Raw genomic sequence first — 23480 nt, forward strand, 5'->3', positions numbered from 1 at the left:
GTGAAGTGGAAAGATTATGAATATTTAATACTTGCATATCAAGTTTTATATCTATAGGATTAAATGCATTAAACTTTGAGGGAGGTGTGACATGTTTGCTACTATTTTAATTTTAATACCAAGATTGCGACAAGCGAATTGGAAACCAATTATTATATGTCTTGTGGTGAAGTACAGATAGTCTAATGTGCTCGACAATGAAATTTTCTATGTTCGATCCAAATATTAATAATGGTAAAAAAAGTTAGTTTGTCGTCTCTATCACCTATAATGGACGTTAAGCATTGTATAGCGAGTGTTATTATTCTCGCCTATCTTCAAATCCCTAAAGCACACTCTTAACAAAACAACCAACAAAAAACTTAAAAATGTATGACAAATACGGCCCATTTCGTTCAGCTTCCACAAATTAATCTCAAGCACAAAAACTATGCCTTATTAGTGAAAATACCCGCTTGAGGACAAACCCTAATATCCTTAGATAAACAGACAAAATATATGTAGGCGATTAATAATAATTCAGGGGTAGCGAAAAGGGCGCAAAAAGTGTCTGTTGGCGGTCCGTTTTTGCGCACCAACTCAGTTTTTGCAGCGGGAAATTCCTGCGCTTTAAGAAAATTAGTTTCAGACGGCTTTGTTTAAAATGTTTTAGGTGAAAATTTAGGAGATAGGGGCTTGGAAAGTATGTAATTATAACATTAAAAGTGACCTGTTTAACTTTCCATACAACACTTTAAAACTACATATACAGAAAAAAATACTTCGATCCGACCGGATTAGAGACGGAGACGTCTTCTAACATACCGTGGCAGACGCTATACCAACTAAGCACAATCTAAATTTTTTCTATAAAAATAAGAATATATTTTTTTTTATTTAAAATTTATTATAGACTTAAAACCGTGGTAGCCTCTCAAGTAGAGGCCATGGGTTCGAAACTTTTCGGTAAAAGAAAACTACCTGATGAAACCTGCACAGCTGCCAACCTGACAGACTATGTCCTAAACCCTCACCTGAGAGGAGAACCGTGCCAAGCGGTGGGAGAAGTATAATTTGGTTGACGATGATGATTTATAACCTATAAAGAGTTTTAAACCATTTTTCGAATAGTTTAACTAATCTTATACCTAACGTTTGTATCCTTTAGTAAATACGTAAGTTCCTTCAGATTTTAGTATTAGGTAACAAACGTGACCATATTCTTGTCAAGAGGGCGAATGGGGTGGATTATTGCCGGACCGAGAGGGTTCACCGTGACGTCACAAACTGACTGACCCTTGTAAAGCCGCGAAAAATTTTGACACCAGATTAGAGAAGATGTAATGTCGTCATTTGTTTTGAGAAAATTCCGTTTCTGTTTAGGTTGTTACGTAAAAGAAGTAAAGCAACAAAATGCCTTGTTCATAATTATCACGATGGCCACGTCATACATCGATCCATATGATTAGAAAGCACTTATCGCTCACTCAATAACTACCATCTACCCATTTCTAAGTGCCACTGCTGGACATGGATCTTAAAAAAAATAAGGTGTTTAATTAATAACTTTTGTAACTATAGTGAAAAAATAGTGTGGTTTGCATTAATATTAAACATATCTGGTTGATGACTGTACCACCTCAGTCAACCGTGACCATGGGACCTGTAAAGTTCCCGAAACGTTGGTTTGTTTGATAAACAAATATACGCGATTTAAATTCGGAAAAATAGTTTCATTTCCTATGTGTAACAATCGCAAAATCCTAATTACTCGTTCGTTGGTCATCGTCAAAAATCGTTAAAAAGAAGTTTGCCATATTTGGTACATTTCGCATACGTAGTACGTCTGGTGTCACGGTCATATTATTAATTCTATTTTACAATATTACTTTTTAAATACTTCACTTCTAGACATTGAGTAATCACCGCCGCACATAGACATTTATATATAATAATACGGAAGTATCCTTAATGGCGCAAATGTGATACTGGCCATGTGACATGGTTTTAAGTAATCTGCGCCTCTCTCTAGCCTTCAAACCGTAGTATATCAATTTAAAAAGTACAATAATATTTACATGTCATTAAATTAATTCAAAGACTTTTTAGACTTGAAATGTCATTTTTTAACCAATTGCTCGTTTACTGCACTGACTTCCCTGAGAAGAACGAGCAAGAAACTCTAGGGATTGCTCTTTTGAAATAAACTTAAATGCTATGAAATGCATTTTGAATCATATTTGTGTGGAATCTAGACTCAGGTTGTCTTTCCATATATCTTTATCTAACACATAGTCGTCAGTTTTTTAATATGACTTTTCAATTAAAACATTTACTTTTAATGTAAGTTTTAAACTTAGAAAATGATAATCGTAATATATGCTCAAGAATGTTATTGTAAAAACGTATACAATTCCCCATAAAAGAATCTTAGCGAATTTAACCTTAGTTAAACGAAATCGTGGTACTCTGAGTTTGAACTTAGTTATGATCTTAATTTTATGAATATCGTCTTTCTTAATGAAATTATGCATATTTATACGGGCATATTCAATATAATATTTGAGTAAATGTACTATGATGCCACAGTCATGATACCAGCAGAGCTCCTTGTGAATGAGCTCGTTCTGGAAAGTACTGCCACATTATATATTTCTGCCGCCAAGCAGTAATGTAGGCATTACTGCGTTCCGGTTTCGAAGGGTACGGGTGCTGGTGAAATTTCAGGCACATGAGACTTATCAACTTATGTCTCAAGGTGACGGGCGCAATGGCCGTCCCCTCAAATCTTTGTGTTTTAAAGCTCTGAGTAGCATCGCAACAGTTTGGGCTAGCATGGTGTACTGCGGCCTAAACCCTCGTCTGAGAGGAGACCCGTGACTAGCAGTGAGACGTATAAAATGGGTTGATGACGATGTACTGTGCCAGACTTGACAGCGTTCTTAAGTATACCGCAGGTATAAGGATTTAGAATATTTCTATAACGTACCTAATATTACATTAAACTAGTTTATAAAATCTGTTGCGTTTTTTCACGCTTGTCCGACTACCGTCGACGGATTGCGCTCATTAATTTTATGATGAACTTATCTTGATTTATTCAACGTTAAATCTGGTTTTGAATGTGCTTTAGTAGTTCTTTGGATAAATTTGTTCATTTGACGCATTGAATGTGGTGATACGTCACTCGTGAGTTATAAAAAAGGCAAAAAATGAGCTCGTATATTAAGTGGCGACGACGGAGCACGAAACCATACGAACACAAGTTAAGAATGTAGAAACAGTTGTTTATCAAAGAAAAACTGATTTCACTACAGACAACTATAAGCGCAAGGAAATGCAAAGACCGACCGATATATATTCTTTACAGCACCTAGTTCGAGCCAAACTTCATAAATTTACCTTTACATCTATTAACGAGTGGACTGTATGTTAAGATGTGCACTATAATGGAAACACTTTGATAAATAAACACATATATGCACATATGCCACAAATGTTTTACGTAGGCACCATTAAAAACTAAACTTGTATCCAATTGTAGATAATTTGGATAAGTCCAACTTTATTTCAATAGTTGCTGCGTAAAACCCAAACAATTCTTCTCTGTCACCTTCTACGTGTCATTAAGAAACGCTTAAGTCTGAGGTATAATTTTATAAAACAATCATGCTTATATTGATGCAGTTGCTGAAGTTTATTTTAAAAACCTTAATTTAAAAAACGACCTTACGTCTTTCGTTCTACGTTTCCATTATTAATAATTTACCTAGTTGTTTTCTTTCGTTCCTTCGTTGTTTCATTTGCCTCGTGTGTTTTTTTACCAAATTTTTTGTCCTCCGATAGAATTAAGCGGTGTTTGGTAATAAATCATTAATGATATTAAAAGAACAAATTGTACAATATTTTTGATGGTTTTTCTGCTTAGTTTTTGTATTGAAATTGGTGTCACTGATTAACATCTTAATCGTCTTTACGGTTTGTTTATTACTATCAAAATGTACAATAACGCTACTGGTCTATAAAATTCATTAGCATAAGTTTGAATTTTATTTACATTTAAGCAATTTTGTTTTCTTAAAGCACTTTTTAATTCACTTAACTTGGAATGGTGATGATGTGTTATAAATTTTATATTTCCTTAACTGTCTTTGGGGCAACAATAGTTTACTTAACCAGAAGGTATATTAATCTTCGCGAGCAAATAACCAATTTAGTATACCAGCAATATTATGCAAATTTGATACCAACCTATTGGTATATTGTTTGTCGTATTCTGTAATACAATTAACAGGTTTATATTGCATAATTATTTCTCTATACATGTTATGTTCGAATTCCAGTTTCAAGTTCTTCCAAAATGATCTAATCTCACCTAACCTCTTTTCAAAGAATCAACCCACCCAGCACAGTGATCCAAATTTCCCAATTTCACGTCTAACGAAACGGAAGGCGTCAAACCAATTTAAAGCAGATTCCTTCCCTCTGAATCGATCTCCTATCAGAAGTCGGCTACCATTAAGTCCCTACCAAACTTTAATTACGCTCTGGCTGTGACCAATTTCGATCGTGTCTCGGATTTCTTACTAGTCATCCAACGTGCTACCGCTTCCCTCGATCCTCTACCTTCACTAGCACCTCTGTCTTCTATAAAATAAAGTTCAAAATTATTCTCTTAACATTCAACAACTAATCATGAATCATCATTGTCAATGAAAATTCTACCCTCGCTTTTGAATCTCGATGATGTAATATCAACTCTCTGGTATTTAGACCTAAGATTGATTTAAGATTTTTGTAATGATGATTTTGGATGAGAAATAGAGTCGTGTGATAGGTCTCGGTGCCTGAAGGAACGTGCTCCAGGCTCCATTGTTGAAATAAAACGTGCCGGTAGCCTTTAGAGTTTATTTTTGTAACAGATATTGAATATTAGGTTGCTTTTGGAACTCGTTTTGTATGCTCGTTTTGAATTATTAATAAGATGTGAGGCTTAGAACAACATTTCCGAGTAGCAAAGTTATTAATTACCATATTTTTACTTGATACTTTCCGTTTTAGTTTCACAAACATCAGTTACTGCTACGTGCACACTTCCTATTACTTAAATCAATACCACTGATATTAGAGAAGTATTGACTTGGTTTAAATACTAGTCTTTTTCTCCAGGACAAACTTTAATTGTCACTTTTGTTACGTTCTCTCATTTGGAAAGTAATACAACAATACTAGCTACTCTATCTACCTCTACCAACATGACTGTCAGATTTTGAGTTAGAAACTAATTTAGAACATCACAATGAGTATCAATGGTGTACAGAAACAGTTTGTGTCGGCATTCTAATGGCGGCTTTGTTGGCACGTGGGTGAAGTCATCGCAGATGGAAATAATCGGGTTTTATTAATTATAGCTTTTGGGATTGCTTTGAGAATAGGTAGGTATATCATCCAAACACAATTTTCCGTCAAGCTAATTATGTCCTTGAAACTACGTTAAAATGTTGTTCCATCTTGTTTTCAAGATCATCGTCAGGAATATTTACACGCCGATTATCTGATCTGCAGCTCCCAGTATTATGTTCATGAACCTTAGAGCACTGCAATTGATTATTCTATCTAGCCCACTAATTGAAATGAGTAACCTCGGAAGCCAATTCTTCGACTACAAATTTTAAATAGTTATTTTTATTCTGAAAATGATTTCTTTGTCAACCGAAAGCTAAAATGCGCTACTCCCTAATCATTTTATTTATTAGTTCTATTGGAGCCCCGACATTATTATTTAACTTATAAAACTTGCCGTATAAACGTATCCGAAGTACCCACTCGTCATTACATCATCATTAACTCCATGTTCGTACACATCTACAAATCTTAAACTTGAGTTAATGATCGTGTATATTGGTCCTCTAAGTTCAAGTTCAAAGTAATTCTGTAGTGTACAGGTTGGGTGAGTAATAACAATATCTAAAATTTGAATACCTTTTAAAGCCCGTTGCATTAATATTTGACATACCTAGTTGATGACTGTGCCATCTCAGTCAGTCGTGACCACGGAAAAAACAAACAAACGCGAACCGAAAAGATAGTTCCATTTCCAAAATTCCTAAAAAACTTTATATCATACCGAATGATTGTCTGAACTTGTTAATTTCTTGGAAACTAGATTAACTATAATACAAGACTATCCGAGTATAGTGTACGTCCAGAAACTGCGAAACGTATTTAGTATATTAAGGATACGTTCTAAATATATATGTGACAATACTTAATCTTTTGCTGTCCTCGTTGAAGTTGTCTGAGTTGATGATACCAAACGGAACATCCTGTACATCTAATGAATCTCAAGGAAGCTAATCACGAAGCGTGAACAAATCCGTGAAGAAGCATCCTGTCTTTATTCGAGTCCTGGACAAACAAAAAATCACACAATTATACTTTGAGCTTTGACTTCTCTCAATTATTTATTTTACGTTTACGTTTTCATTAATACAACAATACTTGAGCCTTTTCAATACTAGAGAAAAGACACCTAGACTACCATGTTCCATCCTCGACTTCATCATCACGTTAGGTGAGTCAAACGCTTCTCCAAAATTAAAACCAATATAGTCAGCGAGATCATGGGATCGTGGTGAAAGTATTTGCCAATCGGTATAAGGTATTCGCCGATTGTTGTCCAGTGTGCACCAGACGTACAGGTAACGAATGGTACTTTGTGCAGGGAAGCTACTTTCATGTACCCCAATAGTTTTTAATTCGTCCATAGTCTTTCTGATTTCCAAATAAATAATGAATATGTGCTCAGTATTAAGTAAGCTATCGTAATGGAACAGCAATCTACCAAGTGGCTTCTTGCGTATGTTGTTACCCGTTGAAAGGTGGTTAAATTCGTCACGATCCACATGACAGTCCCTATATTTACTCTAATCGAAAAACCATTGATTTGATAGCTCAAGCAATACTTGCTGGTCAAATAATTTGTTTCGCTGAGAAAAACAATTCGTTCCAGTTGAAGTCGGATGTCGTTCAAGGGCAACATTCGCTTTCTGATCATCACAGAATAGAAGTATTTAGCTGTTGCTGACTTAGTTCTTATTTAGAAATGTATCCAGTCGAAGCCTTCTCATCTAACCATTGGGTCATTGAGGTAATCCCACGAACCTACAAACTTGATTCCACTGGATGCAAAATAGATAGATTTTAATTACATATTCCTACATAACTATGCGTAGCGTATATTTTTAGTATTGAATCCTTATTTCTTGAACACGTGTATACTTTGTCCTTGTGTTTCACAGTGCGTGAAAAATCGTGATTTCACTTACAGATTATGAACATCTCAGATGTTTTAAGCAATAAATTAGTGTTCCTCTTCCTTTAAAAAAAACTAACGTTTACAAATTAAATACATAATTAACTTTTGACAGACAATTGTAATTTTTATTTAATCGTAAAAATTCGGAAAACAAAGAAGACTTTAGTAGTAAATTGTTAAAAGGCCAATTTTAAACAAAAATATTAAGATGTTCAATGTCATACTTAATTGATGTATGTACTCATATGTACATCTCTCTTCAGTCTCAGTTTTAGGCATTTATTTCTATATTCTGATTATCGTTGTGAATAAAATCTTTTACACCCATAACATCAGCTACTTGTCAAACAATACTAATGTGTCTATTTCCTTTCTTTCCAGGTGTTCGGCTCAAAAGCAGACCTGCAGCTACACACTCAAATTCACCTACGAGAGGCCAAGCCCTACCGCTGCACTCAATGTCCCAAGGCGTTCGCCAATTCCTCATACCTGGCCCAACACTCCAGGATCCACCTTGGCATCAAGCCTTACCGCTGCGAGATCTGCCAAAGGAAGTTCACCCAGCTGTCACACCTCCAGCAGCACATCAGAACCCACACAGGTGACAAGCCCTACCGGTGCACCCAAATCGGCTGCACCAAGGCTTTCTCCCAGCTCTCAAACCTGCAAAGCCACAGCCGCTGCCACCAAACCGATAAGCCATTCAAATGCAACTCCTGCTACAAATGCTTCACCCACGAAAAAGATCTTTTGGAACACATTCCTAAACACAAGGAATCGAAACATTTAAAAACGCATATATGCCAGTATTGTGGCAAGAGTTACACTCAGGAGACGTACTTAAGTAAGCACATGAATAAGCATGCTGAGAGGACTGATAAGAGACCTCCGATTTCCGCTTTAGGACTAAGTGGTCTCAACAGGTCTTTAGGTGCAGCTGCTCCTACTGCGGCCCCGTTCGGCGATCACCCTTACTGGCCTAAAGTGAGCCCGGATTCAGCGGCTCACATGTCTGATGAGGGAAATTATCATCAGCAGCGTGAGAGTGATGAGCATCACGAGCAACAGTTGCATCAGCAGCGCGCTTTGTTCGCTCAGCATGAAGCTCAAGATGATCGTATTCAGCCACCTGTATCCTCGGCTGCTAACTCCGCTTTCACTCCTATAAACTCCATGGCACCACACTTGAATGGGCTGTCGCATCACAGCGCTTTACCAGCGCGACCGTACTTATACGATCCCCTCCATTTCCAGCAAGCAAAGCAGCAGCCGAATTCCTTTCCTAATCAGCTGATTTCCCTTCATCAAATCAGGAATTATGCTCATCAACCGTCAGCATTGCTTCCTGCTGAACACATTCTCCCTCACGCTCTGTCACACAAAGATAAACAGTAGAGACCTTGCCGTTATATTATTAATACAGTCGATGAAAAAAGTGAATAATCAGACAATAGGAAAAACGCAGTGCGTGAATTAAGCACTTATTTCATTGACATTTAGTACTTACGATGGTATTACTAGTTTATTAAACAAAATATTATTAAAAATGTTTAGAATCTCGCTCGACTACACTGGTATTACTATTTGCGAATATTTGTGAAATTCAATCAATATTCGTCTTACGAATCCATGTTATTAGATTTAAATCGTTATCTTGTATGGATACTCTGAATTTGTGGGTAGTTTACAAAATGTACTGGGTAATCAAATGTGATTTCAAAGATTTTAAACTTTATTTTTAAAAAATTGTTTTTTTTAAGCACAGATTCTCAACTTTCCTAGAACTATGAACCGTATACTGGTGCTTTAAAAAAACGAGTTTTTAATTTGATTACAATTTCGATTTTATTTTTAATGCCTAGACATAAACAAACGAGTAAACATTTCTGTGTCCAGTATTTTGAAATTTTTGTCTCAAACAAATTTTTGAGCTCTCTCGTCTAGAATTTAGTATTTAAATATTGATTTTTTTTATTACTTAATAAATATTCGACGTAAAATAATTATTTTCGTACTTATTTCAAAACTCGAAATTCCATTGTCATTACTTAACATTTCTACTGAACATTGGATTTCTCATAATTTTTGGTACAAACTTTGTTATTTACTTGCAATATATATTATTTATTCTAATCTAAATGGTGTAATTACATTAAAAAATAGCGAAAAATTCAAGTTCCTGAAGGATTATAATAAATACTAATCAGAATTCAATGAAATCACAGTTATTTCATTTATCAGTTGCATTTTTTTAAATATGTTAAGCAATTGGACAGCGATTCTCAAAATAATATTAAAAAATATAGTACATAATATCCTTTAGAAAAATTTTCAAATTTTATTAAAAAATAAAACAGATTTCTAATCTAATTGTCTCCACGTCTGTTTGTAGTAATGTTATTGATAGCATTTATGCTAAGCATTTAGATAATTTATCAAAAAGAATTAAGTAAAACTTTGGGAATCTCTGTCTCGTTAGGACAGATCTCTACATCAATTTTGCACTCAGTTCCTATATACTTAGAACATAAATTCAATTTAGCTTTATTTTCATTTTTCTATCACAATTTTTATGGATTAATATTCGGTCAGATCCTGGATTATTTAGACTAAGAGGAACAATCAACCAAGAAGTAATTTCTCAAAAAGACAGCCCATTCATTAATATCAAAACCAGCGCTACCATTTCAGGGTACAAAATTCAGCTTTCGTTTCGTTATAACAGCAATTTTGACGTAACTAATAAGACACTCTGAAAGTAAATTCAGCATATGTCAGATAAATATTTGTCATGTCAGTTGTCAACGTGAGTTGTATTTCGTTATTGAAAAGTACATTTGCAATATAAAATCTCTTAAATTACGTTTTTGTTATTGGGATAGCTATGACAACGGTATTATGCAGGAGAGCGCGGGGTGACTTTCCACGAAGCAGGAGTGGAATCTGGAGCCAACATCAAAGAAAGGATTTTACCGAGTAATCAATCCATGTAAGAAAATATGGGTACCTTTTTATAAAATTCCGAAGGTATAACATATTTTCCAAATTATATTTAAGATAAAAAAGGAATATACATCGATAAGTGGCCAAAATTACTTATATTCGTTCTTGATATCCATTCATAATTCATACAAAATGGCGCACTTTATGTAAATAATTTGTAAATACAGTACTTTTTGAGGAAACCTTGAAATATATTGATTTTTATTTTGTTTAAATAAATCTTAAAATGCTTATGCTCAATTATATTTAGCAATAAGGTACGGTAGCTGGTACAAAAACACTGTATTAAAAATATTCCTGTCAATTTCTTTTTGTACTTACTTTGACGTATCGAGAATCGGTTTAGGTCCTAGTTTTTTGATGTATACGAAAATTGTTGATTTTTTTATTATTATTATTCGAATCTTTGTATCTGTTTCGCATAATTTGATGCAATTGGGAGGATGTATGTCATTTTAATACAACTTAACAAACAATTTTACTTGGAAGTATTATCATTATGAACAAATTTGACATAATTCATAATTAATAAAAAAAAATGTCATAAACTTTGACACTTGAGATTTCTTTTTCGTAATAACGTCTCGCACGTTTGTCATAAATCTTATAAGTATTAATTTGTGCTAAACCCGTATATAATAGTTAAAAATAATGTGATAGGAGTTGGATGAGAAGAACCTGGAGCATAATTGTTTCGAAGCATAATTGTTTGACTAAATTTAGTTGCTACTTTTTGATTAGATAATTACATTTTGTTAGGCTTGGCACTGCACTGTTTGAGTATGGCAAATTATGTGAAAAAACTTATCTATAATTATTATGACTACGTTTTCTTTTTGTATCTACAGAAATTTCATATGAGTTAGCGAGTATGCTATCCGTTATTATTAATGTCAACTTAAAACATAGACCGTAATAACACATACTTATTGCTTTTTGATATAATTTAATATTGTAAAAAATGCCAAGTTCTAGAAAATCAAGCTTTTTTATGGCAATTTTTTTTATAATCGAACAATATTGTCATACATGTTATCACGTATTCCAAGTGTTAGGTTGTGGTTATTTGTGATTGAAGGCTTTTAGTTTCGGAGCCAAACCAACTGTCACAAAGTTAGCCAAATGCTAATCTTAAGTTCTTGTACAAATATTTGTTTTTAAGCGAACCTACGGCAATATACACTTCTTCCTTATTGTTATATAAGTAACATTATCAAAATGTATTGTCAAACTCGCACTTCTTAATGTATAGTATTAAAAATCATGACAAGCCAAGAGTTTATCCAAAATTTTTGATAATTCTTTCAATGTTAAAGAAATCAAAAGATCGCCAATATCTCTCTATTGTAAGTAGAAATGTGATATTGTAATTTGATTTTTTTTTTAATTTAAGTGTAAACTTATTATTATGATTAAATATATTTTTGTAAGTAATTACGTTTTTAAGATAGTTTCGCTTGGTAGCGTTCGGTTTAAGATAGAACAGTGAACGAAATTTTTTTGTTACTTAAAATTGATTAAATGTTAATTACAACTATGCCAAGAAATTATATTTATGACTTTTATTTTCAATCCTCAACATGATTAATGACAGCCATAAAGTCATCTTTCATTTTCGACATGCAAAATTTACAGACATGGCAAATAACGCTTTTGAATAATAAACGTTATACTTATGTGAAACCAGAATTTAAAAGTACAAATAAACCTTTCTTTATACATATACATATATGCCTTGTGTACTGTTATATACTATATATAGTTATTATATTACTTATATACTCCCGGACGCTTAAATCGAACCGTCTCGTAATTTTGTTGTAAGAGGCTAGAATACAAAAATAGTGTTATCGTTGAAGAAAAAGTTTTCCCCGGTTGCAAAATCAAATTCCCAACATAAGTCCTTATGGAAAAAACGTTTAGTATACTAGTTTCAAAATTTCATATAGTTTTTGATCTATCAAACATTGTTTAAGCTTAGGGCACTTAGTACTGAAAATGCGTGGTGGCTCGAATTACATTATGGCCGGAAGTGTATCTTATATACATATGTTTAATGATATTTAATGATAATGCCCTTAAAAGGGTAAGCGGAATAAAATCATTGAAAATTAAGACAAAGATAAATCGAAAGCATACGTGATTTTCATAAAAGTCTCTTGTACTTAAAGCGCGGGCCACACCGCGAACGGAGCGAAGCTTACTTAGCTCTCGTAGCCGGGGCATCTATAGACACTTCGGTTCACACCGCGAACTAAGCTAGCTAACCGAGCTAACGAAGCTACGATCCAGCACGTGTCCAAGTGTTCTTAGATTAGCTTTGCATTCAACTACGTGAGCTAAACTAAGTTAACGTAGCTTCGTTCGGTGTGGCCTGCGCTTTACTAGCACTACAGCTCCTTGTAAAAGAGTTCGTCCAGAGAAGTACGGCTACTAAATTATTTCTGACGGTAAGGAGTAAGCGGAGAGGGACGGACGAAGAGGGACTTGTCAATGTTATGTCTCTGAGGGACCGGTGCAGCGACAGTGCAACTGTTATGGATAGACTTGTCGCTTACTGCCAAGCGACGACTTACTCATAAAAGTTATTTATAGAAATGTTACAAATAAAAAACTCTCTAAACTTTCCTCTTTTTTTATTTAGTTAACAGTCGCAAAATACATTAAATAATAATATTAAATACTTAAAATAGGTATTTACAGTACATGGGATTCTACCTACGTAGGTAAATGGCAACATTCAGCACAAACCATTCAGAATTAGAAAGCAAAACATATGATCACTCATAACTAAAACGACGCATTTTCATAGCAACCGAATGATATTTGATATAATACATTATTGTTATATTTGTATTTATGACACGAAAAACTTTTAATAAATTTAAAAAAATTACGATTAAAAATAATTTTGGAAATTTTTATAAACCAAATACCACAAGATTGCAAAGAGCCGTCACAAGTGTTACAGATTTTTCATGAAACTGATAGATATTATTTTATTAAAATTGAGATCGAAAAAATCTGTAATCCAGATTAGCTAAATCCATAAAATAAATGCGAATTTCAGTTAAAAAATTCTTCTAGCATTTTGACTTTTATTTAAAAAAGATGTAGAAAGAATTATTAAATTAAACTTTATAAAATAATATTATTATATATAAAAAATAAATTCGCATAAAATTTATGGATTACGCAAATGCGTCTTTGCTAAAACTTAGATATAAAAAGGGAATATTTATTAAAGATAATAATTCATATGTATTGTCATTTAGTCGCCCTAAAAACTAAACGAGAATCATATAAATTGTCCTAAAAATTGGTACACAATATACCAGAAAAATATGACAAAATTATTTATCAGATTGTTAGATATTTGAAAATGCTTAAATATTCTTTGATTCTTATGATATTTAAAGAAGATACAGGAACAAGAAAACGAAGCACAAATATATTTTTTAATTTGAATGTACGATAAAGTTTAAAGTTCGTCATATATCTGAAAAGTTCGATTAAAAATTATGACAGACAAAATAAACTTTCTCGTAATCCAAAGCTTATGAGTTAAATTATAACGTTATAAAAATGATATTCAATGATTATGCCCTTAAAAGAGAAATAAGAACAAAATCATCGAAAATCAAGACAAAACTCAATCGACAGCGTATGTGATTTTTTAAATTATATTTTTAAAGATAATAAATAAGGATCTACGATGATACCAACTGCACTATTTTGTCTTTTAAAATACGACTGACTTTTTCTTGAAACGCTCTACTGCTCGGGTTTGTAACAAATAAAAGAGATTCTAGTCATTATCATAATTAAAAGACAAAATATAATCAGTTGTCTATAATTACATGACTAGAAAACACATTACTTATTGGTAAAATGACGTCAAAAATGGAACCTATTCTACCATAACAGATTCCAAACATATCTGTTAGAGACTCATACAGAAATATAGGAAATAATGTATTGCCACAATTTAAAAACAGTTTATGAAACAAAATAAATATAAAGTTCTCAACAACAAACCACGTAGAAATTTCCAGAACGCGCCCTGATATCGATTCCTCCTACGTAATCTATCGTAAGCAAAAAATAGGTACATTTTTAATAAATCATTTTCTTTTTATTTACTGACTTCCAAAAAAGAGGGAGTTCTCAATTCGACTGCATATTATTTTGTGGATATGTTACGCGATTATTCCGATATCTGTGAACTGATTTCGATGATTATTTCTTTGTTGGAGAGGGAAAAGGGAGTCAAACCATCAGTAGTGGTTTCATTCACATCCATCAAATTCGAATAAAGTATTCCACCTCTAAGGGTAGCAAATTAGGGGATGACTGACTGACCCTTAACTGATTTCAATAATACTTGGTTAATCAATTTTTTTTATTAACAATACATTGTTTAGATACATCTAAAGAACTAAAATTTCATCATCATCATATCAGCCGGAAGACGTCCACTGCTGAACATAGGCCTCCCCTAAAGATTTCCAGACCAGCCGATCGGAGGCGACGTGCATACATCGGTTACCCGCCGCCCTTACCAGGTTATCCGTCAATCTAGTAGGGGGCCGTCTCACTGAACGCCTTCCGGTTCGTAGTTTCCATTCAAGAACCTTTCTGCCCCAACGGCCGTCAGTTCTACGATCTATGTGCCCTGCCCACTGCCACATCAACTTGCTAATCCTTCGAGCTATGTCGGTGACTTTCGTTCTTTTACGGATCTGCTCATTTCTGATTCGATCACGTAGAGAAATGCCGAGCATTGCTCGCTCCTTAGCTCGTTGAGTGTAATATAGTAAGTGGCCATAGTAAGTGACCACGTCTCAGAGCAGTAGGTCATTGTTGGCAACACGCACTGCTCAAAGACTTTTGTCTTCAAGGACTGCGGTCTAAAATTTAGTCCTTTAGATACACTAAAACGTTCCCATGTAAAGTTCTGTACGTAGGAGGGATCGATATACCCTCATCTTACATACGCTGTCGTTTTTGTACCTCTTAGACCTCAACCTTGTAGGGGGATCCAGGGATATGGTCATCTCCCCACTTGACGATGACGATGTACTCCCCCCTGTCTCTGACGATGTACCAGCATTCATAGTTGTTCTTTCCTTTGTGTTTGAGCTGGACTTCGTCGCATGGTCCTTTGGGTCCGTAGATACCGACGTAGAGGATGTTATTACCTTGAAATTCGAAAGGTGAGTTCAATATTTGTTAGACAATTACCGTTAAATAATTAATACTTGACCAAATCAAAAAAACAATGTCAAGTATAAAGATTGATTCGCACCATGCGACAGTTCATTTGGTCGAATATTACTTATTTGACAGTAATTATTTTGGACGAAGAACGAAAGTAGACCCCCAGCTACGAGCTTCGTGGCAGAAAAGACAACGGATATAATTTCTAAAGACATATTAGACGCACCAATAAACTTAGCTGAACACTAGTAAAACCCCCAAAATATGCGTGATATGCAGTTATACTTCGTTTCAATCCATTTTAAACAAAAAGTAAACAAACATGTTACTGACCTGACCATAGACGGTTTAGTGATGGCCAATTGTAATGCAAACTAAAAATTGATTAATTAATTGAATTAATCGATTTGTTTAATTGAGTCATTCTAGCGGTTTTCCTTACATGAATAGTAAAAATACATAACGTATCAAAGCATATATTTAAAATTTCCGAAATCTTAATTTTAAATCCTCCTTCAAATCTTTATACTTCTTCTTCCTATCTTACCTTTACTTATTACTTATCTTTACCAATCGACTACAAAAACTTTAATTGTATGAATGGAATGTTATTTTTTTTCTACAGCACTATGCAACCATAGACAAGTCATAGAAGTATAGATGAAATATAACCTTACTTTTGGACTACCATTTTTCAAATACGATTTTACGAGGCTATTCAAATGAATATTGTTGGAAAAAGTGATAAGACATCAAATCGAAAACTTCGAAATATACGTGAAAGTGTTACTTATTCCATTAGCTTTAGAATTTTAACCAAACAGGTTTACATTTTGTTGAAAATGGATTAGAACGGACTATAGGTTTTTTTCAAAAGTCTGGCCGGTTATTTCACATTTTTATTTAAGGTCTAATTTGAAAATAAAACATTAGTAGACTATCGCTTTTTCATTAACTTGCTTTAATTTCCTACTAATACAGATTTATCGAGTGGTTCGAGAAAATTTTTTTATTGTAATTTGATTTAATTAAATTTTAAATTTTTAAACTATTTGTGGTTTAATTAAATTTTTATTGAATTGATATTCAATTATTTTTTGTGAAATTACTCCACTAGTTTGTTATAATTATTAATACAAAGATCGAACACTCAGAAAAAACACTCAGAAAAAATTCCTTCCATCCGGTCGGATTCGAACCGACGTCTTCTTGCATACCGTGCCAGACGCTATACCAACTAAGCTACTGTTTGTGGTTTGTCACAAAATCTTTAAAAAAATACATTATTTTTAATTTGGAATTAGTTTCAATAAAGGTTCAGTAAAATTGTATATTAAAAGATATGAATATATTATAAACTTAACCATTTTATATTCTCACGTTTTTTTGTTCCGCTAAATTTGCAGGCGTGTGTAGTTCTTCTCGGAAAGGTAGTTACGAAAGTGACAGAAGCTACCTACACTATTCGGTATTTAGGGCGAAGATTGATTCAAGTCCATACTAAATTCAAATGTGTAACAATGAAAAACATTATTTTATATTAAATAACTCACTGTTACAATTTCATGATACTAAAACTATCGAAAACCAACCTGCATCTCCACAGTGGACAGTAAACTGGTTGTTTTTGTTGAGGTACGCCTTCTTCAGGCCCATGCCTTTGCTGGTGACCTTCGATGCGTCAGATTTGAAGTGAGGCAGCACCGGGCCTTGTTTCTGTCCAGCTTTGGACACTTTGTGGACAGTCTCCACTGTTACTGACGACGTTTCCTGGGCTCCTACTTCCGCTAGGTTGTTGCCTGAGACAAAAAGGGTAACTTTTTATGACGTCAAGTGACGGGACGAACAATTCATGCGCCTGGTGGCAACCGACATGCCTACCGAAATACACAAAGCCACTGCGTCTGTCCCGCGTTATTTCGTACGTTTACGCGCATTTTTTTTATAATATGAAGTGACGGGACGAACAAGTCATATGCCTGGTGGAATGCGACACGTCTACCCCTAACAGTTGTAGTAGTAGTTGTGCCACTCAGAGCTTTAAATCACAAAGATTTGAGGGGCACTGCCACTGCGCCCGACAACCTGAGACATAAGTTGACAAGGACCATGCGCCTGTAATTTCACCATCAACTTTACCCTTCGGAACCGGGACGCAGTTGTACAAATAAAATGCAAGTTGTAATAATGGACTGTATTTAAATATTAGACACTTAAATTTTAGACGTGCCGTTACAAGGGTTTTTGGAGAAGAGAGAAAAAAAAGTGTTGCCTTACCAAAATTAAAATGGAACATTGCCATATTCTAAATCTATAAATTCTACTACTATTTACTTTTACATTACATTTTACATTTTAAATTATATGTTTAAATATTTCTTAAACACAGTAATGCTAACATAGTCAATGATATACTAGTGGTGATTAAAAATATGAAAATCACGATCACGACTAATAAAGTTAGCTGGATTATCTCAAAGACAACAGACAATGAACAAATGTCAAACTACAAAGGTTCAAACCGCGTTCAAACATTGGTAAAAATAGGACATGAATTTTGTCGAACAAATAGTTCCATTTCCTATTTCTAACTCGAATTAGTAAAAAGTCATGACTTTATTAATAGAAAAGAGTAAATAAGAGACACCTATAGGACGTTGAAACCTAAAAAATTAAAAATGTACCTTTTTTAAAACTTCATTTCAGAAACTTAGCCATCCCGGAAGTTGAGTTTTTGCATTCAGTGACGGTATTTATTTCAAAGTGTGTTACAGATAAATAGTTGTTTCTTGTTGTATTATACTCACCAGTACACTCAATCTTGAACGGCGAACCAACGATGTGGGCACCGTTGTACTTCACGCTCAAGAAGTAGTTGCCAGGCGCTAATGGGGTGTATCTCACCTGTAGGGATAAATCAAGATTCATAGTTAACATCAGAATATTCGACGTACATTGTATAAGAGACCTTCTTCTTATCGTAACAATAGCGTACACTGTAATGCTTTCCATCGTAGCGAATGGATTTGCCAGTCGGCGTAAGGTACTTATCGATTGTTACCCTAGATGCGCCAGTCGTAAGTACATGCAAAAGGATGGTGCGTCGTGCGAGGAGGCTCATAGAGATGGAATCGATAATTATAACCATACAAAGCAACTCTTCCAACATTTTATATGACATAAAAAACAAGGATTAGTTAGCAATTCTTCTTCTTACTTAAGAACTAAGCTCTTGTCGTTGAAGTACTTACCAAGTATCTCTGTTTAGCGCTTTAATTTCCTAATATGACTTTACAACCGACTTAAAAATAAGTTCTGAATTCTGCTATTTTTTTTGTATTTATGTTACGCGATGACTCGGCATTTGTTAACCGACTTTGATGATTTTTTTTTTGTTGGAAAGAGGTAACCTCTTTATCAGTGTTAGTCCCATTTAAATTTGAAGAAAATATTCCACCTCTAAGTTTGGAAAACCATGGGGATGAATTCGCGCACTATCTGCTAACCGATTGCAATAAATCTTGACAAATAGATACATCTATTAATCAATGTAGAAAACTAAATTTTCTACATTGTCTCGGATCCGGGTGTTTGTCGTACGGTCCTTGTTTCCGATTTCCATAACACAAGTGTTTTAGTCACTTGCTTTAAGATCATAGCAACGTATGTGATGTTGGCTTATATTTATATAATATTTATTTTTAATTCATTTAAAATGTGATGTGCTTCAGGTCCAAACAATATTATTCCTATGATCACGTAATCAACCAGCATACCTATATTATAACGAAAATATCACATTCTAATTTAGCGCTACATATTCTATAATAAAGTATTTTTTTAAATACATCATGTTCATATAACATAAGGTATCCAGAAAAGTACTTTAAAATACCGGTTTTGTGTTTCATACAAAACTAAATGCACATTTGGTTGCGCCAGAAGCATGAAATTATATTACCCATGCCTAACGCATAAGAACTGATAGTGAAAATCTTACCTTATAACCCTCTTCGACTTCAGTGCAGTCCATGGCCACTCTGGAAGGTCCATCTATGGTGACATTGAGGATACCAGCGCCAGCGTTGCAGGTATCAATGATCAAATCTGTCTTCACACCTGTTTCAAAGACAGCAAATATAAGCAATCAAATAGCTTTAACCTCATCCTTACATCCTAGGCAAACTTTTCCTTCTTTATTAACAGTTCTACGTATAATTTATATATATTATTTAAATGAACATCAAAGTTGGGGCTTTACCAAAGCTTTTGATATGGTGCGACTATCGTCTTTACTCTAATTTAATTTTGAAAAATTACAAGGAAAAAAATAGATCCTGTTGCTAAGATAGAAGAAGAAAAAATACAGAACTTACCAGTCTTAACCTGTCCAAGACCAGGACCATGAGCGTGTACTGCAGCTGGATCAGCATCATCCTTTCCAACCTGATAAACCATTAACAACGTAAGTCTAGTGCCACTCTTAACACAAACTAACTGGTCTCAAACTCAAACGAGGGAATTCCCAATGTTATGAGTGCCAGAAAAACCGAAATTAATATCCAAGTAGAAAAGCACGTTTCCAATATGCTGGTTCATAGCAAGAATCAGTTTCTGTACATTTGGAGAATTTCTCATGAACTTATCGGAAAAACTAGTTGTGACGAGAATTTCGATACCTCCAATGAACATTACGCCATTTTAATTTTTGGACTTGTTCTGTTTTTATTTTATTTTGTGTTTCTTAATTTATTAAGTTTCTTAAGTTATTTAATTTTTTGTTGCTTTTTTTTAGAATTTTGTGTTCTTGTTATTTTTTCCACAAAATTCGGAGAGGATAATATCAGTAAATAAATATGGCTGTTTACAAAATAACAGAAAATGACCAAAAAATAAAAATGGCGTAGTGTTCATTGCAGGTATCAGGTATCGATATTGTCGATACTGTTGGACTATCGATAGTTAGTGTTCATTGTAGTATCGATAGACTATATCGATAGATGGACTAATTGTTTACAACATTAAGAAACAGTTAATACATATTATCTATTATCTCATCATTCAGAAAGTTACAGACTGTGTTTTGTTCATAGGCTAAAAGTTTTTTTTTTTTTGTTAATTAAATTATAACTATCATATTATATACGTGATATGGATTTTTCATGATATCAAATAACGAGACGTACAAGTTTTTGTAACAATGAATTAAAATTAAATGTATAATTAAATCAGCTTGACTTCACTATGTTTATGCACTTTTTACATTGACTTACAATTATATGGACGTCGGGTCCGCGCTAAAAAGTGTCCGCACTTTTAAGGCGCTAAAATCGTATACAGAGCGCGACACTCCGCTTTAGTCTTCATTTGTTCTACTGACAGCGCGATACTGCGATGACATTACAATTTAAATTTCGAATAGGTTGACTTGGGACATTTTTTTCGTGGTTTTTGTATTAGACCCGTCGTCCATTTATTTGTAAGTCAATGACTTTTTAACGTCAATTAATGTGAACTAAATTTTTATATTGCTTTTAACATAATTAATAACTGCATTGCAAAGATGGCCAGTGAGTCCAATCAACCCACCCGAGTTTTAACCGGGTCATTGCCTAAAGCGGATTTTAACCCATTTCTGTCCAAAAAAATCAAGGGCGAAAACGTAACACGCGTAACATAATACAGAATTTGATATAATTCCACATCTATTGGACATTTCGATATAAAAATCTTTTTAGATGAAAAACAGGCAACTACACACAATACCCTCCTTGCAATCCTGTAGAATATCACTTACTACTAGGGATGCATATTACGATACGATTTTTATGAAAATCGATTCAAATGTATACGATCTAACGATTTTTTGTATCGATTCGATTCAATGCTATTTTCCAGCGAATCGATTCAATAAATTTTGTAACAACGTCCATTACATTTGAACAAAACTCGATTTACAAATATTTTGTTGTAAATAGTTTTTGCCCTCCATTTCGGCATTAATGAGTTTTAACCCGACTTAAACCCGGCGTTTACAAGGCGCCGGGTTAAAACCCGAGCACTTGCTCTTAAGATAAGTTAATATGTACGAAATTTATAATTAATTAATTTATGGTTATTGTAGTGCCCTTAAAGGGTTCATGTTCTGGAATACTTTATGCGTAACACCACATGAATTAGTGAATTATGAATTTAAATCGCAAATATCTGAGGGACATCGCACTTGTCACTCTAAGACATAAAGCTGACAAGGTCCATGTGCGTATAATTGCACCAGTACCGCTTTCAAAAGCAGACCGCTGCTGCATTATTATCAAAACTCACGTTAGTGCTTGGTGGCAAAATTAAAATGGATCATAGGACAAGATAGAAGGGCGTATAACACGCAAGATGCTTTCAAAAACTTAATACCAAATACGAACCTTGATCCTCAACGGTGAAGCCGGGATGTGGATACCATTAAACTTAACATTGATGCTATGAACACCATTCTCGCGAGGCATGAACCTGATGCTGTACTGGTCGCCATCGATGTTCTGGATGAAGCAGTCGTCTGTCTTGCCCGTTGGGGAGACCACCTGCAGGAAAAATAGATTAATACAAAGTTGTATGTTGTTTAAATTCTAAGTCAATTTTGAATCTTGGTTATACCGACTTGGCGGCCAGGTTTTAAAAAGAAAGAGTGATGCTCAATTTGCAGTGCGAAATAGAAGCGCATTTATATATACTCCCGGACACATAATTCGAGGCACCTTGCATTTTTATCCTTAAAGGGCTAGAATAAAAAATATGGTAAGCATCGAAGAAAAAGGTTTCTTCGGTTTTTTAAATTTTCAATAAGGACTTAAGGAAATGACGTTTAGTATACAAGTTTCCAAGTTGCATAATAGTTCTTGATCAATCAAGCATTGTTTAATCTAAAGGCATTTAATATTGAAAATATAAGGTGGCTCGAATTATGTGTCCGGGAGTACATGCCAAACTGCCTCTGTGGCCGAACGGTTACCATGCCGGACTGCCACGCAGAGGTCCCAGGTTCGATTCCCGGGCCGGGAGAAATATTTGTATGACCTACATTTGTTTCTCTCGTGAGTTTGGGTGTAATTTGTGGTTGTCTATATGTGTGTCCATGGCACCCGCGACACAGGGTTTCCCTAGTGCGGGGCTAGTTGAGTGTGTGTGTTATTATTATTATTATTATGATAAAGGTTTATACATCTGCAAAATTACAATTATCAATTATCGCTAAACTCGGTATTTAACACATTTTTACCAGTACTTGCGTTCATGTAAAAAATATATCCAAAAAAAATCGTGATTATCTTGTTTTTTTTGTAAGAATCTCGTTCTAAACATCAGTCTAAACATACGCTACCATTTTCAGTTAGTTGCATACATGTCTAAACTTAACAATTTTTCCAAAAGAATTTACTTTCGTAGTACATCAAACACCCCATGCACAGTGGAACCCATCTATCATAAATCTGCACAATATGACGGTCAGTCCGCGCATCATGTTCGCACGATAAATCATACGCTATTGGGTGAGAAATGCCCAGTGATCCGATGCTATTCGCAATGTATAGACTACTAAAAATTGCATAGGGCTCGCTTTGTTGCTTTTATTGTGGGAAGAATTTCAAAGTTTTCGTTTGAAATTGAGATAAATTACTAGGGTTTGAGAATTATTGTGATTTCAGAAGAAATAAAACTATTGTTGTTTATTTAACATTATAAACGTTATTTTACTGTATTATACAAAATCGCCCAATTAATGTGTTATATACAAAATAATTCTGATAAGAAACCTGTGTAATGGATTGGCCAAAAAGTCTGTGCGGTTTTTGCCGCTGGCTAATTTTTTACTTTTATAAATGTTATTTTGTTTATGGACATTTTAAAAATAATATTTTAATGCACATTTTAAGAAAAGGCGGGAAAGTTTTATGTTATTAATACT

At 34.1% G+C, this 23480-nt stretch overlaps 2 protein-coding genes across 9 annotated transcripts in view; one reads left to right on the forward strand and one right to left on the reverse strand.

The window, feature by feature from the left end:
• Nucleotides 1-9193, forward strand: part of LOC113228123 (zinc finger protein rotund-like) — a 285092-nt gene extending 275899 nt beyond the window's left edge. The window contains exons 7-8 of one of the 4 annotated variants that reach the window (XM_026461303.1): nucleotides 7679-8148; nucleotides 8396-8609. In XM_026461303.1, the coding sequence (XP_026317088.1) occupies nucleotides 7679-8148; nucleotides 8396-8465 (540 nt within the window). In that variant the 3' untranslated portion in view covers nucleotides 8466-8609. Of the gene's footprint in view, nucleotides 1-7678 lie in introns of all 4 variants that reach the window. The other 3 variants (XM_026461300.1, XM_026461301.1, XM_026461302.1) reach the window with 3 other exon arrangements.
• Nucleotides 9194-13519: 4326 nt separating this feature from the next.
• The window catches only part of LOC113228101 (filamin-A), a 199089-nt gene continuing 189128 nt past the window's right edge, over nucleotides 13520-23480 (reverse strand). For 4 of the 5 annotated variants that reach the window (XM_026461245.1, XM_026461246.1, XM_026461244.1 and 1 more), the window contains 6 exons: nucleotides 21943-22098; nucleotides 19897-19966; nucleotides 19521-19639; nucleotides 18328-18424; nucleotides 17113-17319; nucleotides 14973-15501 (listed from right to left, as the gene is read on the reverse strand). In XM_026461245.1, coding sequence (XP_026317030.1) covers nucleotides 15317-15501; nucleotides 17113-17319; nucleotides 18328-18424; nucleotides 19521-19639; nucleotides 19897-19966; nucleotides 21943-22098 — 834 coding nt within the window. In that variant the 3' untranslated portion in view covers nucleotides 14973-15316. Of the gene's footprint in view, nucleotides 14736-14972; nucleotides 15502-17112; nucleotides 17320-18327; nucleotides 18425-19520; nucleotides 19640-19896; nucleotides 19967-21942; nucleotides 22099-23480 lie in introns of those variants that run through there. The other variant, XR_003310263.1, reaches the window with a different exon arrangement.

This window comes from Hyposmocoma kahamanoa, unplaced genomic scaffold (assembly GCF_003589595.1).
Source record: "Hyposmocoma kahamanoa isolate Upper Pololo Valley unplaced genomic scaffold, ASM358959v1 224, whole genome shotgun sequence".
NCBI classification, from domain to species: Eukaryota; Metazoa; Arthropoda; class Insecta; order Lepidoptera; family Cosmopterigidae; genus Hyposmocoma; species Hyposmocoma kahamanoa.